The sequence below is a fragment of the Oncorhynchus kisutch genome, linkage group LG4, assembly GCF_002021735.2.
Source record: "Oncorhynchus kisutch isolate 150728-3 linkage group LG4, Okis_V2, whole genome shotgun sequence".
Lineage (NCBI taxonomy): Eukaryota > Metazoa > Chordata > Actinopteri > Salmoniformes > Salmonidae > Oncorhynchus > Oncorhynchus kisutch.
The window spans coordinates 27,809,477-27,827,684 of NC_034177.2; the positions used below are offsets into that span (position 1 = coordinate 27,809,477).

An 18,208-nucleotide genomic window follows, 5' to 3' on the forward strand; every position below is an offset into this window, starting at 1 on the left:
TCGGAGATTCCTAAATTCGTACGATATGTTACGTTTCGTATGGTGTATATATTATTTGTGGGTATACATTAACCTAACCCGAACCATGAAAAACAGCCCCAGACCATTATTCCTCTTCCATCAAACTTTACAGTTGGCCCTATGCATTCTGGCAGGTAACGTTCTCCTGGCATCTGCCAAACCCAGATTTGTCCGTCGGACTGCCAGATGGTGAAGTGTGATTCATCACTCCAGAGAATGCATTTCCACTGCTCCAGAGTCTAATGGCAGTGGGCTTTACACCACTCCAGCCGACGCTTGACATTGGTGATCCATTCTGTGAGCTTGTGTGGCCTACAACTTCACGCCGCTGTTGCTTCTAGACGTTTCCACTTCACAATAACAGCACATACAGACCTCACAAACTCACAATGGATCACCATGTGCAATGCCAAGCGTCAGCTGGAGTGGTGTAAAGCTCACTCCAGCTAGGCTCCTTATTCCATAAAAGTCATTTACAACATTAACAATGTCTACACTATATTTCTGATAAATTTTGTTATTTTAATGCACAATTTTTTAAATTTTCTTTCAAGAACAAGGACATTTCTAAGTGACCCCAAACTTTTGAACGGTAGTGTATCTGGGATCTAACCCAGATATGTAGTTTATGCCTATAGCACTGCGATGCAGTGCATTGTGCCACATTGAAAGTCACTGAGCTTTTCAGTAAGGCCATTCTACTGTCAATGTTTCTCTATGGCGATTGCATGGCTGTGTGGTTGATTTTATACCTGTCAGCAACAGGTGTGGCTGAAATAGCCAAATCCACTAATTTGAAGGTGTGTCCACATACTTTTGCATATATGCTGTATGTTACGAATTACAATTTGTATTAGATGTAACGAATTTGTTAAACGTATGATATGTTACGAATTCTAGCTAGGTGGCTAACATTAGCTAGCCTATGGGTTAGGATTATGTTTAGTAGTTGGCTAAAAGGGTTCAGGTTAGGTTTAGCTAACATGCTAAGTAGCTAATTATCTAAAATGCTGAAGTTGTCCATGATGAGATTCAAACTTGCAATTTTCGGGTTGCTAGACGTTGGCGTTATACATCTGACCAGCCACCCTACTTTTGTTTTTGTCTTATGTAACCATACCAAACATAACATACTGTATCATACTTTTAAATTTCCCGGATTTACTTTAGTATACTACGTCTAGTCTATGAGACCAGGCTGCCTCCAAAGTATATCTGAAACAAGCCGAGGAGGTCGTACTTACAAAGAAGTTTACAGGGGAAAAAGGTGGTCCCACAAAAAAAAACTGTTTTATGAAGCAAACTACCGAGCACTTCAATCTGCTGTTTTGCCACCGACTTTACCCGAGAAATAAAGCTATTAACTTGTTTCAATTTACTCCGAATGTTATCAGAGACAGCATACTGCTCAATCGTCTATGTTTATAATCAACTGGATTCAACTTTGAAAAATCCGAACCAAAAAAATGGAGAGAACAGCTGAGTCCTGTTGTGGAGTCTTGCTGTCGTGTGTAGCTAGCTAGCTAACTTGGATATAGCTACGGTGAGATTTTGTTGTTTTGATGCTTCAGAGTACAGAACAATATGAAATGTGCTAATACATGGGTTTTGTTAACCAACAGTTTATGATAAAGGATAAATGTCCCTTTTTAAAACAATCGATCAAGATAAAGTGGCATGGCTGTCAACTTTCTCACGACCTTTTATCTCGCAAATTGTTTAGATTCCTACCACAAACAAATGTACTAAAACAACTTTTAGGCCTATAGTTTTAGGTTATGCTACAGAGGAATAGGCAACTATCGTCGGCATTTAAGTTTGCTACATTCATCATGGCCGACAAAGTAACCTTGTTGGCTACACCGCCCCAAATTATACAATGCTGCCACAAACTGCAACAATGTAACATTTTCTCAAATTGGGTTGGATTATAGATTTGATACATGACGGCTGTTGCAAATGGCACTATTTTCCTAGTTTGCAAGGCCAGTATATGATGTAGCCAGGCCATAGAGAAAGCTAGAAGACTCTGGTGCCCAGAAGCTGTAGGAACCTAATATGCCACAAATTACTTTTTAATTTCAATGACAGTTATATGTATGAATCTGCTTTTTATATTAAACACATGTATTTACAGGGTTATGTATTAGTTTCCAGGGAACAACGTGCTTCAGAAGTAGCTAAAATTCATATAGGCTGTTTCTCAATCATTTTTAAAAATCAGATTTTCTGGTACTCCTAAATTGTATGTTGTGCTTTTTAATGTTGGGAGCACCAGTGCTACATATGAAAAATGTCCATTTAGAGCCCTGCTCGTGAGCAAACCATCCATAACTGCAGATGGCAGTAAATCGCCAACCTTGGCTTTATACCTGTTCAAAGAACACACTACAGGTGTCAGTATGCACCCTTTCAGTTGGTTTGTCAACTCATTGAAGTAGTAGAAGAAGAAAATGTACTAATTCAAAATCGAGATGTCCTCAATGGCGCTGCCGTGCTCTTACAGATGCTATAGTGGGACAGATCCAATAATGTGACGTCTGAGACAAACCTAGAGCATAAATGTCAATTAAGCTGGGGGGACCAGTTGGTGGGATGCCTGAACCGTTATTTAGCCGTATGTCAATACATGTATGCAGACTTTCTTATTGACATTCTTGGTATGCCCGATTTTTATTTAGAATCTTTACCAGAATTGATTCTACTAACATAATTCTTATATATATATATATTTTTTTTACCCTGTTTTCTTCCCAATTTCGTGGTATCCAATTGTTTAGTAGCTACTATCTTGTCTCATCGCTACAACTCCCGTACAGGCTCAGGAGAGACGAAGGTTGAAAGTCATGCGTCCTCCGATACACAACCCAACCAAGCCGCACTGCTTCTTAACACAGCTCGCATCCAACCCGGAAGCCAGCCGCACCAATGTGTCGGAGGAAACACCGTGCACCTGGCAACCTTGGTTAGCACGCACTGCGCCCGGCCCGCCACAGGAGTCGCTGGTGCGCGATGAGACAAGGATATCCCTACCGGCCAACCCCTCCCTAACCCGGACGACGCTAGGCCAATTGTGCGCCGCCCCACGGACCTCCCGGTCACGGCCGGTTATGACAGAGCCTGGGCGCGAACCCAGAGTCTCTGGTGGTACAGCGCCCTTAACCACTGCGCCACCCGGGAGGCCCTAACATAATTCTTGATTTAATTTTTCATGACACAACACTTCTCAGTTTAGGTAGGAAATGTGATGCATTTCCACAGCACACAAAATAGGCCTATGTGCTATGCCTATATGCTACTAGGCTATATTTGGTCAAATCAGTCATCTTTTAGGGTGTTGAACTTGGTATTGAACAATGATTTATTTAAAATGTATCATAAAAAATATATTTTACTCTGTATTCTTTCTTTCAGAATTTCCCCATTTTCATCAGTCCACTTCTGTCTGGAGGAGCTATTTTCTGAGTGGCCTGCCACACTGATTGCCATTGATAAAGTTGGTTCAGTGGGCCACTGCAGAATTTTGTCAAGAGCATTGGCTGTCTGCTGTGTCTTGATGCTCTTCAGTGCCTGGATGTTACATGGGCGATGAGGATGTCCTGCTGGTCAGGATTGTGATGTGATGGGGTGCAGGACGAGCAAGGTCCTCCCTGAGCCACCTGGAGATGTCCAGCTAGACTTGGTCAAAAAGGTGGAGCCTCCTAAGACCGACATCTACAAACATTTCATCCGAGACGACGGCAGTGGGAGTAAAATGGGAGGGGAGAAAACAGGCTCTCTCTCTCCACAGGCCCAGGCAGCTTTCCCAGCTACCCGGGCATCCTCGGGTACAGGCCAACCAGAGGCCTCAGACCCACGCAGAAACAAGGTAGCCAAGTACAGAGCCAAGTTTGACCCACGGGTCACAGCCAAATATGACATTAAGGCCCTGATAGGTCGCGGTAGCTTCAGCCGGGTGGTGCGAGTGGAGCACAAGAGCACACGTCAGCCCTACGCTATCAAGATGATCGAGACGCGCTATAGAGAGGGACGTGAGGTATGCGAGTCAGAGCTGTGTGTCCTGCGTCGTGTACGCCACACTAACATCATCCAGCTGATGGAGGTGTTTGAGACAGCTGAGAGAGTGTACATGGTGATGGAGCTGGCTACAGGAGGAGAGCTTTTTGACCGTATCATCGCCCGTGGCTCTTTCACAGAGCGTGATGCTACACGTGTCCTACAGATGGTACTGGACGGGGTCAAGTATCTACATACACTTGGCATCACCCACCGTGACCTCAAGCCTGAGAACCTGCTCTACTATCACCCTGGGGCGGACTCAAAAATTATGATCACTGACTTTGGGCTGGCCAGCACTCGTAAAAAGGGGGATGAGTGCTTGATGAAGACCACTTGTGGGACACCAGAGTACATTGCCCCAGAGATCCTGGTACGGAAGCCATACACTAATGCTGTAGACATGTGGGCTCTGGGTGTCATTTCCTACATTCTGCTGAGTGGAACCATGCCCTTTGAGGATGACAACCGCATGCGACTCTACCGCCAGATCCTCAAAGGGAAGTACAGCTTCTCTGGGGAGGTAAGCATCTATGACCTCACACACTCTCTTCATCCATTTAGTTTCTGATTCTTACTAATTTGCTGTCCTCTCTGCTTCTCAATAATTCTACAACCCCTATCGAGCACTCCTCCCTATCTCTCTCTCAAAAAAAAACGTTTCAGCGGTTACATTTGCTTACGGTTGGCTCCATGTGAACTATAATTCTGATGCTGTGTTTTTAACGTTTAGAAACGTCAATAGTCATTCCTTTCAAACTGGTTTTCGAAACATATGTTGATATTCGTTTATTTGTTGGTTTGTAATTATTTGAATTCCATTTTCTTTCTGTGGGATCAGTGCACAGTTTATTTAGAGATAAATCAGATCAAGACGGAACTGTGCGGAATATGGCTGAGCGAGGACATGGATAATATACAGTTGGCTGGGTTTTCCGTGCATCAGCAAGACAGAACAGCTACCTCCGGTAAGACGAGGGGTGGTTGTCTGTGTCTATTTGTCAACAGCTGCTGCGCAATCTCTAATATTAAGGAAGTCTCCACACTATTTACCAAGAGAGCTTTCATCTATATTTTTTGTAGCTGTCTATTTACCACCACAAACTGATGCAGGCACTAAGACCGCACTCAACAATGCTGTATAAGGACACAAACAAACAAGAGAATGCTCCCCCAGAAACAGTGCTCCTAGTGGCCGGGGACTTTAATGCAGGGAAACTTAAATCCGTTTTACATCATTTCTACCACAGGAAGAAAAAAAAACTCCATACCATCTTTACTCCACACATAGAGATGTGTACAAAGCTCTCCCTTACCCTCCATTTGGCAGATCTGCATAATTCTATGCTCCTGATTCCTGCTTACAAGCAAAAACTGAAGCAGAAAGTACCAGTGACTCGCTCTATACAGAAGTGGTCTGATGACGTGGAAGCTAAGCTACAGGACTGTTTTGCTAGCACAGACTGGAATATGTTCTGGGATTTATCCGATGGTATTGATGAGTAACACCACATCAGTCTCCGATTTCATCTATAAGTGCATTAAAGACGTCGTCCCCACAGTGACTGTACGTACATATCCTAACCAGAAGCCATGGATTACAGACAACATCCTCACTGAGTTAAAGGCTAGAGTTGCCGCTTTCAAGGAGCGGGGACATTAAGACATGGGACATTAAGACATCCCGCTATGCCCTCTGACGAACCATCAAACAGGCAAAGCGTCAACACAGGACTAAGATTTAATCGTACTACACCGGTTCTGATGCTCGTCGAATGTGGCAGGGCTTGCAAACTATTACGGATTACAAAGGGAAACCAAACCAGACAAGCTAAATGCCTTCTATGCTCGCTTCGAGGCAAGCATCACTGAACCATGCATGAGAGCACCAGCTGTTTCAGATGAGTGTGTGATCCTGCTCTCTGTAGCCGATGTGAGTTAGACATTTTAAACAGGTCAACATTCACAAGACTGCAGGGCCAGATTGATTACAAGGACGCATACTCCGAGCATGCACACATACCACCCCAACAGATCCACCGATGACAGAATCTTTATTGCCCTTTCCCACCTGGACAAAAGGAACACCTATGTGAGAATGCTGTTTGTTGACTACAGCTCAGCGTTCAACACCATAGTGCCCTCAAAGCTCCTCACTAAGCTAAGGACCCTGGGACTAAACACCTCCCTCTGCAACTGGATCCTGGACTTCCTGACAAGCCGCCCCCAGGTGGTAAGGGTAGCCAACAACATCTGCCACACTGCCACACCTCAACACGGGGGCCCCTTTGGGCTGCGTCCTCTCCTGTAATCCCCATTCACTCACAACTGCGTGGCCACGCACGACTCCCAACACCATGAAGTTTGCCGATATCACAGCGGTGGTAGTCCTGATCACTGACAACGATGAGACAGCCTACAGGGAGGATGTCTTAAACCTAGCAGTGTGGTGCCAGGACAACAACCTCTCCCTCAACATGAGCCAGACAAAAGAGCTGATGGTGGACTACAGGAAAAAGGGGGCCGAGCACGCCCCCATTCACATCAACGGGCTGTACTGGAGCGGCCCGAGGGCTTCAAGTTCTTTAGCGTCCAAATCACTAACACACTATCATAGTCCTAACACACCAAGACAATCGTAAAGAGGCCTCAACAATGCCTTTTCCCCCTCAGGAGACTGAAAAGATTTAGCATGGATCCTCAGATCCTCAAAGTTCTAAAGCTGCATCATCGAGAGCTTCCTGACTGGTTGCATCACTGCTTGGTATGGCAACTGCTCGGCATCTGATCGCAAGGCGCTACAGAGGGTAGTACGTATGGCACACTACATCACTGGGGCCAAGCTTCCTTTCATCCATGACCTCTATACCAGGTGGTGTTAGAGGAAGGCCCATAAAATTGTCAGACTCCAACCACCCTAGTCATAGACTGTTCTCTCTGTGTGTGTGTGTGTGTGTGTGTGTGTGTGTGTGTGTGTGTGTGTGTGTGTGTATATATATATATGGAGCACATTGACTCTGTACCAGTACCCCCTGTATATAGCCTTGTTATTTTATTGTTACTTTTTTCTTACCTTAATTTATTTTTCAAATTTAGCAAATATTTTCCTCCACATGGAGCCTCTGACTGAGTCCTTTGCTGCCATAACAGCCTCCACTCTTCTGGGAAGGCTTTCCACTAGATGCCACGAGCATTAGTGAGTTCGGGCACTCATGTTTTGGCCGATTAGGCCTGGCTCACAGTCAGCGTTCCAATTCATCCCAAAGGTGTTCGATGGGGTTGATGTCAGAGCTCTGTGCAGGACAGTCCAGTTTTTCCACACTGATCTCGACAAACCATTTCTGTATGGACCTCGCTTTGTGCCCGGGGGCATTGTCCTGCTGAAACAGGGAATAAATCCTTTAGACGGTCATTGTATGCTGTAGTGTGCAGATGTTCCTTCATTGGAACTAACAGGCCTAGCCCGAACCATGAAAAACGGCCCCAGACTATTATTCCTCCTCCACCAAACTTTACAGTTGGCACTATGCATTCGGGCAGGTAGTGTTTGAAGGGGTGTCCACATACATACATGTATGTATATATGTAGATCATTTAGTGTCTAAAATACGCGGTTAAATACATTTAAAATAATAATCCTAATCTTTTGCATCTCTCAAATATTGGACAGAAACTTCAGAACAAACTTCCTTTGTAAAATGTTTTCTTTTTTACTATCTGTTGTTTTATGTAGTGGACCTGTTTTTCAATGGGTTTCTATGGGCTAATAGCAGTAATGCCAAATTCAATTATTTATTTGTTTATAACTTAAGGGGTCTTACAATTCCAAATCAAATAATTTGGTATGACCATCTTAAAACAATTCCATTTGATATAGTATTTCTCGCTGATATGAAAGATACGTTCCTTTTGTTTCCAAAACCGAATCGATTGCGATGCGTTAAAACATTCTGAACGAGCGTCTGGGATCTTAACAATACTCGCCAACCACTGTTGTTCAATTCATATTGGATGCATTGCATACAGTTGCTAATGTGTTAGCCTGGGTTTAATTTGAATCGAAAACATGTCTATGTGTTTCTGGACTGTGCACAATTATTTCAAAACAAACCCCCAACGTTTCTTTGTGATGTTAGGCTGGAGTTCCTGGCAGCAACTGCAGTATGCTCAATGTGTGTGCGCGTAATAAGGGCCTTCTTTGAATCAGACAAGTTCAGCTTCTCTCAGTGGGGGTAACATACATGGGTGTAGCTATGCTTCATTTGATAAAGGCCAAACTTTAATACACATAAGTTAATTTTTCCCAGTACTATTGGTCCCCTAAAATGGTACAAAGAGTGCTGTAATTTCTAAACGGTTCACCCGATATGGATGAAAATACTCTCAAATTAAAGCTGAGTCTGCAATTTAACCTCACTTTAACCTAATTCTATAATTTCAAATCTGAAGTGCTGGTGTACAGAGCCAAAACCAACAAAACATGTGTCACAGTCCCAATACCTTTGAAGCTCACTGTATAACTATGTTGTATGATTTATGAATTTCAAGGATATATGAGATCGACTTTTCATTCAGTTCGACACCTTTTGTAAACAAGTCAAGCTTGCTGTTCGTCAGTCAAAGCACAGTAAATAATCTATGCGCCACCACTCCGTGGCTGCATATGAAACATGGCAAGGTCCAATGGTAGCCTTTTTTTCTCGCTGGCCCACTACTGGCTCAGACATGGTGTAGTTCTTAAATGCAATGGGGTCATGCAGTGCCGATAGGTTGGCACGCTTTCTCTATATATTTGGTTATCAGGATATGTATTAAAAAGTATGGATGGATGCGGTTATTCAAAAAATCTGAACGGACATTAGTATTCATTTTTTAGAAGAAATACAAAATATAGGACTATTTTAACAATGAAAAGGCCTTGTCTAAAATGTTAAACAATTATGTGACATTGCTACATAGCCTACAACAATAGACCATTACATTCCACATTTTTATAAAACAACAGTTTTATGACAGTTTATTATGAGTAGCCTACACACGTTTTGCAGGGTATGGCTTGTTATTGTCGGTCAGTCATTGCAGCACTACAGTCAGATGCTACATGTGTAGCAGTTAAGTGGGAGATCCATAATCAATGCAAAATGGAATTAAAATTCCGGAATTAAATTGGCTAAATGAGAATGTGTAGTCTTCAATGATCAACCAACGGTTAGGCTGTTTATGTGAATGGAGTTGTTGTAGACAAGGATGGGGAGTGCAGCAAAATAGCCTCAATTAGCTAGCCTAGCGTCAATCTAAGATCTAAAGAGGAATCAACTGGCATGGGTTACTAATATAGCTAGGATTATACCTTTGGCTGCTGGACAATAAAATAACGTTGATTTGAAAACCAATATAACATGAGAAAAATGCTGTTTTCAATGACATATTAAAAGTGTTTATAAAATCATTCCCTCAACATTTATATGGTTGCATTTTGGCTAGGCTACTTTGAAACGAGTTAAGACGTACTTCATGGTTAACTAGTTTCAAAATGCTGACCACCTCCGCTCAGATTCAAGGATGAGTGGTGTGCGGAACAGGCATGGTCCTTCGCTCTCCACTCTTGTGACCATTTGAGCTGAACGAACTGTGCATCTGAGTATGTCGACAGAATCAAGCCTTTAAGATGTTAATATTTATTATCTTTTGTTATATTTGTCAAAAATGACTGGCGTTTAGCCTGTATTTATACAATTAAAAGTCTCATTAAAGTTTGGCTACATTGTCTGGCGCCTCCCTCATGTCAGCATAAGTTTGGACATAAGTAGGTAAAATGCGCACATAGGCTTTTTATTTAATTTTAATAGTTATAAGAACAAATTGTTACGGCACTGAGCCAATTGTGCACTGCCCTATGGGACTCCCAATCACAGCCGGATGTGATACAGCCTGGATTCGAACCAGGGACTGTAGTGATGCCTCTTACACTGAGATTATGTGCCTTAGACCGCTGCGCCACTCAGGAGCATTTTGTGACTTAAAAAAAAATACAAAATGTACTTGTCCATTTGGACATCTTATATCTATATTCTTCTTGTCCAACAATGTATTTTACTTGTCCCGGACAAGCGTTATTGTCGAGCCCTGTTATGGGACATGGAAATGTATGCTCTATCCCACCGTGTAAAGAAATTTGACTGCTCATACACTCAGATACAGAGGTAGCGAGAGGCGAGACAGACAGCAGACTTCCCTGTCATTGCTCACTTTGTTACTGATAGGCGCCTGTCCTCCTATCAATAGAACACTAGAAGATGCATATTGTTCATTCTAGCGGGGGAAGGCTCCACATTCTTTTTTCTGACTACCGAATTGAAAAGTAGCATAGTTTTTCTACTTAAATTAACTATCGAGTCGGCTGTAAAGCCGACAGCCGGCGCTAGTGGAAAACACTGCGTACAGTATAGCAATGTTCAACCGCAGCTGCTTTACATTCTGATGCCCTCCTGTATGTATTGTTCGTTATAGTTATGTCCCAAAATTCAACAGGTATCCACAAGTGTGCTAGACAAATGGACTCTGCCACTTAATTACTTTCACTGAAAATGGATTTGACCCCCCCACTAGTGCATCATATAAAGCCTTAATACAAACCATAACAAATTTTGCAGTTCCTCAACATTTAAAGCTCTTTTTCCATCTCTTCCTCCCTGCTCAGCCATGGCCCAGTGTGTCCAACCTGGCGAAGGACTTCATTGACCGTGTGCTGACAGTGGACCCCAGCGACAGGTTGACTGCAGGCCAGGCTCTGAAGCACCCCTGGGTCGTCAGCATGGCTGCTTCATCCTCCATGAAGAACCTGCAGCGCTCTATCTCCCAGAACCTCCTGAAGAGGGCCTCGTCACGCTGCCACAGCACCAAGTCTGCCCAGTCCACACGCTCCACCAAGTCCAACAAGGCTCGCCGTGCTCGGGAGAAAGAGCTGCGTGAGCTCAACCGCCGCTACCAACAACAATACAATGGCTGAGTAATAGTTACATGGGCTGTAATTTTGACAAACTCGTAATGTTGCAGGTCTCATTGAGACCACAAGCAGGGACTTATCAGCAGCGACCTAGAACAGCACTTCAGCTCAGCAATAACTTCAACATCCATCCTAGGCCATTGTGCCACTGAGGCAGTAAACAAAACCTCCTCAGATTTCACTATTTTTCCTAGATTCCTATTTCCTCAAGTTTCTTTCCTGTCCTTGTGTGTCTCCTCATATTTATTTATTGTTGTCATGATTATATTGTTTCCGTAGAAATGGTCACTTGAAGCTGTCCATCTAAACGGATCTGTTGAACAGAATTCAAGGTAATGAAGGTTTAGGAAGGGATGTTGAAATGCTTTTCCAACACTGATTCCTGATTATTTGCTGTGAATTTATTATGTTACAAGAACAGTGAGTTACTTGTTTTGGTGGAGATCTATATCTGATTATATCTTGATTTGGACAAAAAATACGATGATACTTTGTGCTAAAACACAAGTATGTCAATGAAGGCCAAAATAAACATTGATTTATTTAATTTTGGTTTAGAAGTCGTATATCCAATCTTATTGTATCCCGACCAGTTGCTTTCATGGATTGCAAATTAAGTCTCTTTCTTGCCAGGATTCAGTTTTTACAACCTGTCCATTCATGATTTCTTTCCCAATTCGTTCTGGGATTCTTTTTTAACTGTGAGCTTGAAAGTCTGAGGGAGGTTGACTGGAAACTAAATAAGGATGGATGATCCAGCGCTTTTGCATCTGTCGTCGTGAGGATTGATTAGGCTGAAACCTAGTCCTGTCTCTGCACTCTCCTGCTCCTGCTTTCTGAGATGGACAGCATTGTTGTAATGAAGTATACACGTCAAGTGATGTGTAATTTAACAAACTGATGGAGAATAGATCAAATAAATGTCTAACTGATGGAGAATAGTCCAATGGTTGAAAGCTCAGTATTCATTTAATTTGTTGTATCAAATATTTCTTTCCAATTTGTTCTGAGTAATGCAGACATCTCATGTTTGTACTGTATTTTAAATGTTTTCTAAATATTTTTATTGAACAAACTATGTAGTTTGACAACAACTAAATTTGCGCTGTGGAGGATGCTTTGCCAGTCGTAAAGCCCACAGACGGCTGTTGGGAGGAGAGACCAATTCAAATCTGGCCTTTCTGCACTATTGTCAAGTCTTAATCAAGAAAAATGACCATAAAATTATAGGTTTGAAAATAAATCTTATAACTATTGCTTTAGTCTTTTAAATGGAACTCTTCAATGTTTCAGAGATTTTATTATTTTGGGTGTACCTTGTTATAGCCTGTGAATGCACTTATTTAAGTGGTGGTTCAAGGGACTGATCTCATTTAACCCACAGTACCATTTTGAGGGGTCATCCAATAGTGTTTTGAAGGGATTAAACAATGTACTTATACCTCTGTTTTTTGTTGACAGGCTTAATTGTAGGTTTTGTATATTAATTACACATGCTCTTGTTAGTTAGCTCCTTTTGTAGTTATCTTTTTGTACTCCCCAACCAAGACACCCATAGTAAGCGATCGGTTTGATTTTGTCATATAGACTATGTACTTTTGAGCAATTTCCGGTGAGAAGCGCTGGTATTTTAAAGTGAATTTTTCAAAGATACTGGAAATCCAACAGAGCCGTATCAGCTTACCTCAATCTCTCATTTGGTAATTCTATAATGTTACATTATTCTCCATCTTCACTCAATCGGTCCTACTGCTGTTATTGTTTTTTTTTTAAATTGTTGCACAGTAATGTGCAGTGGTGTCTTCCCCCCACATACTTGGCCAACTGCACCCTCCCCCTCCCCCCTTTTGTTCTCTGAACAGCCTCAAGTTGTCATGGCATGGACTCTAAAAGGTGTTGAAAGCATTCCACAGGGATGCTGGCCCATGGTGACTCCAATGCTTCCCACAGTTGTGTCAAGTTGGGTGGATGTACTTTGGGGACCATTCTTGATACACAAGGGAAACTGTTGAGCATGAAAAACCCGGCAGAGTTGCAGTTCTTGACACAAACCAGTGCCCCTGGCACCTACTACCATACCCTGTTCAAAGGCACTTAAATCTCTTGTTATGCCTATTCACCCTCTGAATGGCACACATACACAATCCATGTCTCAAGGCTTCAAAATCCTTTATTAACCTGTCTCCTCTTCATCTATACCAATTTAAGTGGATTTAGCAAGCGTCATCAATAACGGATCAAAGCATTCACCTGGTCAGTCTGTAATGGAAAGAGCAGGTGTTATTAATGTTTTTTACACTCAGTGTATGTGAAATGCAGCATACATTGGTACCATGCATTTTCAACCCCACAGAACGAATAATGCCATGGTTTCAGTCACTTGTTGATTGATTGTTTTTGTAACATCAATGCTTTTTATTTTTAACAAAGGTTTGGTTTTAATGCAAACATGGAATTCAAAATTATTTTTACATCCTGAAAAAACTATGTCTAGGCCTGAAGAGAATAGATTACATTTTTTTAAATGGAGAAAATTGTAAAGTGTGTAATGTGTGCCAAGTCAATGATTAACCAAATAGTATTTGCAAGAGATCTTGCGGAATGTAAACATATTTTCCGAAAGTGTTTCCTTTCACCTGTTCTATCTGTATGACACATGCTGTTGTCTTTTTCGGAAGTAGCCAATTCAACACTGTTTCCCGAATGCAATTGTTTTTTATGTATTTTTTTTAATGTTGTTCATTTGTGTTTAAATGAGTGATAACACAATGATTCTTGTACATTCACTTTTTTTTAAATGGTGAACTGGTTCAGTGAGTCATGTTTTATTTGAATATGCCAAATAAACTCGAACCTGACAACTTTTTTTGTACTAATTTAAAATAAAGTTCTTAGTGATACATCCTTTCAAAAAGTACCAGCCATATGTTCATACCAATTTGAAAGGAAAGATCCCTTTTTTCCACTGTGTATCATATGCTTTGTCATGTTTCCCAGTGTTTTGATGGATTTGGCATCATTATGGTCTTTCCCCTATGTGAGCCCTATGCATTTTTTGTTTGGAAGTCCTAGTAAAATACACTACATGACCAAAAGTATGTGGACACCTGCTTGTTGAACATTTCATTCCAAAATCATGGGCATTAATATGGAATTGGTCCCCCCCCTTTTCTGCTATAACAGCCTCCACTCTTCTGGGAAGGTTTTCCACTAGATGTTGGAACATTGCTGCGGAGACTTGCTTCCATTCAGCCATGAGCGTTAGTGAGGTTGGGCACTGATGTTGGGCGATTAGACCTGGTTCGCGGTCGGCGTTCCAATTCATCCCAAAAGTGTTTGATGGGGTTGAGGTCAGGGCTCTGTGCAGGCCAGTTAAATTCTTCCACACTGATCTCGACAAACCATTTCTGTATAGACTTTGCTTTGTGCCCGGGGGCATTGTTATGCTGAAACAGGAAAGGGCTTTCCCCAAACTACTGTTGCCACAAAGTTGGAAGCACAGAATCGTCTAGAATGTCATTGTATGCTGTAGCGTTAAGATTTCCCTTCACTGGAACTAAGGGGCCTAGCCCAAACCATAAAAAACAGCCCCAGACCATTATTCCTCCTCCACCAAACTTTAAAGTTGCCACAATGCATTCGGACTGGTAGCTTTCTCCTGGCATCCGCCAAACCCAGATTCTTCCGTCGGACTGCCAGATGGTGAAGCGTGATTCATCACTCCAGAAAACACATTTCCACTGCTCCAGAGTTCAATGGTGGCAAGCTGTACACCACTCCAGCCGCCGCTTGGCATTGCGCATGGTGAACTTAGAACTTAGGCTTGTTTTTAACAAACACATATGTAACGGCTACTCTGCCATGGAAACCCATTTCATGAAGCTCCCGACGAACAGTTCTTGTGCTGATGTTGCTTCCAGAGAGCAGTTTGGAACTTGGTAGTGAGTGTTGCAACGGAGGACAGACGATCTTCAATAACAGAACTTACAGTTGACCCGGAGCAGCTCTATCAGGTCAGAAATTTGACGAACTGACTTTTTGAAAGGTACTGTAGCATCCTATGACTGTGCCACATTGAAAGTCACTGAGATCTTCGGTACGGGCCATTCTACTGCAAGTGTTTGTCTATGAAGGTTGCATGGCTGTGTGCTCGATTCTATACACCTGTCAGCAACGGGTGTGGCTGAAGTTGCCGAATACTTTTGTATACCCAGTATAGTGTAAATGCCACCAATATGACAAAAGGGTTTTGCTGCAATGTATGATTAATTGTTTTGCTTATGTGTGGGTCTTGTTACATGTTTAATTCAATTAACTGAGAATTTTAAATACTTTTCACAGACACCAGGTTCTGTTTTCATTTATCCAGTTGTGTTGATGGGTATCGTATTTAGTAAAGATATTTTACAAACGGGCTCCACCACAGTCAATAGGCTGCTTACAGTGCAGGAAATTGAGCCACTGGTATGTTTAAAGAGGACAGACTATAGACTATGGTAACTTGTTAATCAACAACCCTGTCCTTAGATAGCCTTCTAATCAGGTCAGATTTAACACCTACTCTCTCTTACTCATTTCCAATCCATGCACTATTGAGAGAATTCTGTCTAGCTGCATCACCGTCTGGTAAAACAACGACATGCCCTCGACCGTAAGGCTCTACAGATGGTGGTGCGGACGGCTCAGCACAGCCATCGAGGACGTCTACATCAGGCAATGTCTGAGGAAGGCCAGGAAAATCTGCAAAGACTTCAGCCAGCCCAGCCATGGACTGTTCTGCCCACTACTGTCTGGCAAGCGGTACCGGAGCATCAGGTCTCAAACTAACAGGCTCTGAGATAGCTTCTACTTCCAAGCAATAGGACTATGAACAGCTCATCAAGAGCTGACTACCTCACCCATCTGTACTGACTCTACCTGCACTGACTATATACACACTACCCACACATCCACAAACACATATACTGATACTCCCGCACCCCTCTACACACACACAGGACTACATTACACAAATGCCACCAGAATCCCTTTCATTGATTGGTACTGATACTGACCTTGCATATAGTGTATATTCTAACATGTATTTATTGTATTCTCATGTGTACTTTTTAATTATAGTGTGTATTTCTTTTATATGACTTAGTATAACTGGATTGTTGAGGATCATTGCATCTAAAAATCCAAGATGCTGTGAAATTGTGAAACTGCTTTTATCTCATTTACCAGTTGCTGTGAATCATGCTGCATGTTAACTTGATAGACTAGTGTTGATAAGTAGTTTAAATGTAGCCAATAAATCATTTCGATACAGTGTATCTGTATGTGATGGTGGTGGACTCTGCATTCTGCATCCCTGATCCCATCGAATATGCATAAATAGTATACAGCCGTAGCCCCGCAGCAGCATGTGACTAAAACTAGCCTGTCCCGAATATCATGGATATATGGAGGCTTAAATAAACTGACCTAGTGAAATATACATGGCGGAGGCTCAATCAAGCTAGTCATCTCGACTACTTTCTTATGTCATTCTCGCTGGTATCAAACGTTTAAAAGTGTTAATAGGGGACAAAATGCGGTTGGACCATCAAATAATTGGCATATACATTACGCTTACAGAATTTTTACATGGGAGAGGATATTGAAAATGTAATCAAAGCCTATTGGATGAGAACTTGTTTTTAACAAACACATATGTAACGGATCTCGTCAGAATGAGTGGACCAAAGTGCAGCGTGGTAAGTGTTCATGATTCTTTATTTACTCAGAACACAAAACAAAACAAAAGTCACGTTCTGCAGGCTTCACAGAGCTGACAAAAAAAAACAAGAGCCCAACGAACACCAAAAGGAGAATGACAACTTATATGTGATCCCCAATCAGAGACAACGATAAACAGCTGCCTCTGATTGGGAACCACACTCGGCAGAAAACAAAGAAATAGAAAACATAGAAATAAAGAAACTAGAATGCCCACCCTAGTCACACACGTGACAACATAAGAATTTCTAACTGACTTTTTCCAACATAACATAGGTACAGCAGATCCTCTTGTTGTATGGGACAATTGTGCCTTTAGAGGCCATGCAATTCAATACTTATCTTTAAAACAAAAGCAATTTAGGTCAAAAGAGTTCATATTAACAAAAGAAATAGAAGGACTAACAGTACAGATACAGTAGATAGCAATAAAAACTGTGCCATAGAGGCACAGAATAAGTAAGAGGGTAAACAAAAACAAATGGAGGAACATATTCAAGAAAGATCAAGTGTAATATCTTATTCAAATAAAATGAACTGGATGGAATATGGGGGAAAATGCACCAAATAGTTTTTTAATCTTCAACAAAGATATGGCACCCAAAAATGATTTATAGAAACTTATTACAAATGATGGAGTCACTCATGATTCACCAAACAATATTTTGAAAGAGTACTTTAAGCATATATTTTTCATGAATTGTATGTATTTTTTTCTATTTATAATGTAAAATTAATATCTGTACAGAAAGACTCATGTGAAGGCCAAATTACAGAGGAGGAACTTCTTGATGCAATTAAGCCTTTAAGTCTGGGAAAACTCCAGGGCTGGATGGCATACAAGTTGAGGTGTTCCAAACCTTTTTTGATGTACTTAGAGCACCGTTATTAGCATTTTAACCACTCCTATAAACATTTTAGATGATCAGATACTCAACAAGAAGGTCTGATTTCTTTACGACTGAAACCGGTCCCAAGTGGTAAATATAAAGACCCATTTAAAAAATTGGAGGCTCCTTACACTTCAGTGTTGTGGTGCAAAAAAATCTGGCAAAATACATAGCGCATGGAATTAAAAAGGTACAGTGTTGTCGGATATTATTAATCCTAATCAGGCATTTTTTTTTTACATGGACGATACATTGAAGATAGTATAAGACAAGTACTGGAAACAATAGAACACTATGAAAAGTCCAGGAAACCAGGCCGGGTATTCATAGCTGACTTTGAAAAGGCTTTTGATAAAGTACAACTGGAATTTATTTATAGATGTCTGGAATATTTCAAATTTGAAGTTATGTATAGTAACCCTAGATGTAAAATATTAGTATTCAACTGTCAAGAGGAGTAAAACAAGGTTGTCCA

The 18,208-nt window shown here is 41.5% G+C and overlaps 1 protein-coding gene across 1 annotated transcript; it reads left to right on the top strand.

Moving 5' to 3' along the window:
- The first annotated feature begins 1,259 nt into the window (after positions 1-1,259).
- On the top strand, positions 1,260-13,944 carry LOC109889335 (serine/threonine-protein kinase H1 homolog). Its single transcript, XM_020480694.2, has 3 exons — positions 1,260-1,564; positions 3,436-4,600; positions 10,778-13,944. Exons 2-3 carry the CDS (start codon positions 3,644-3,646, stop codon positions 11,084-11,086), a joined length of 1,266 nt encoding a protein of 421 aa, XP_020336283.1. The 5' UTR covers positions 1,260-1,564; positions 3,436-3,643; the 3' UTR covers positions 11,087-13,944.
- The last annotated feature ends 4,264 nt before the right edge of the window (positions 13,945-18,208 follow it).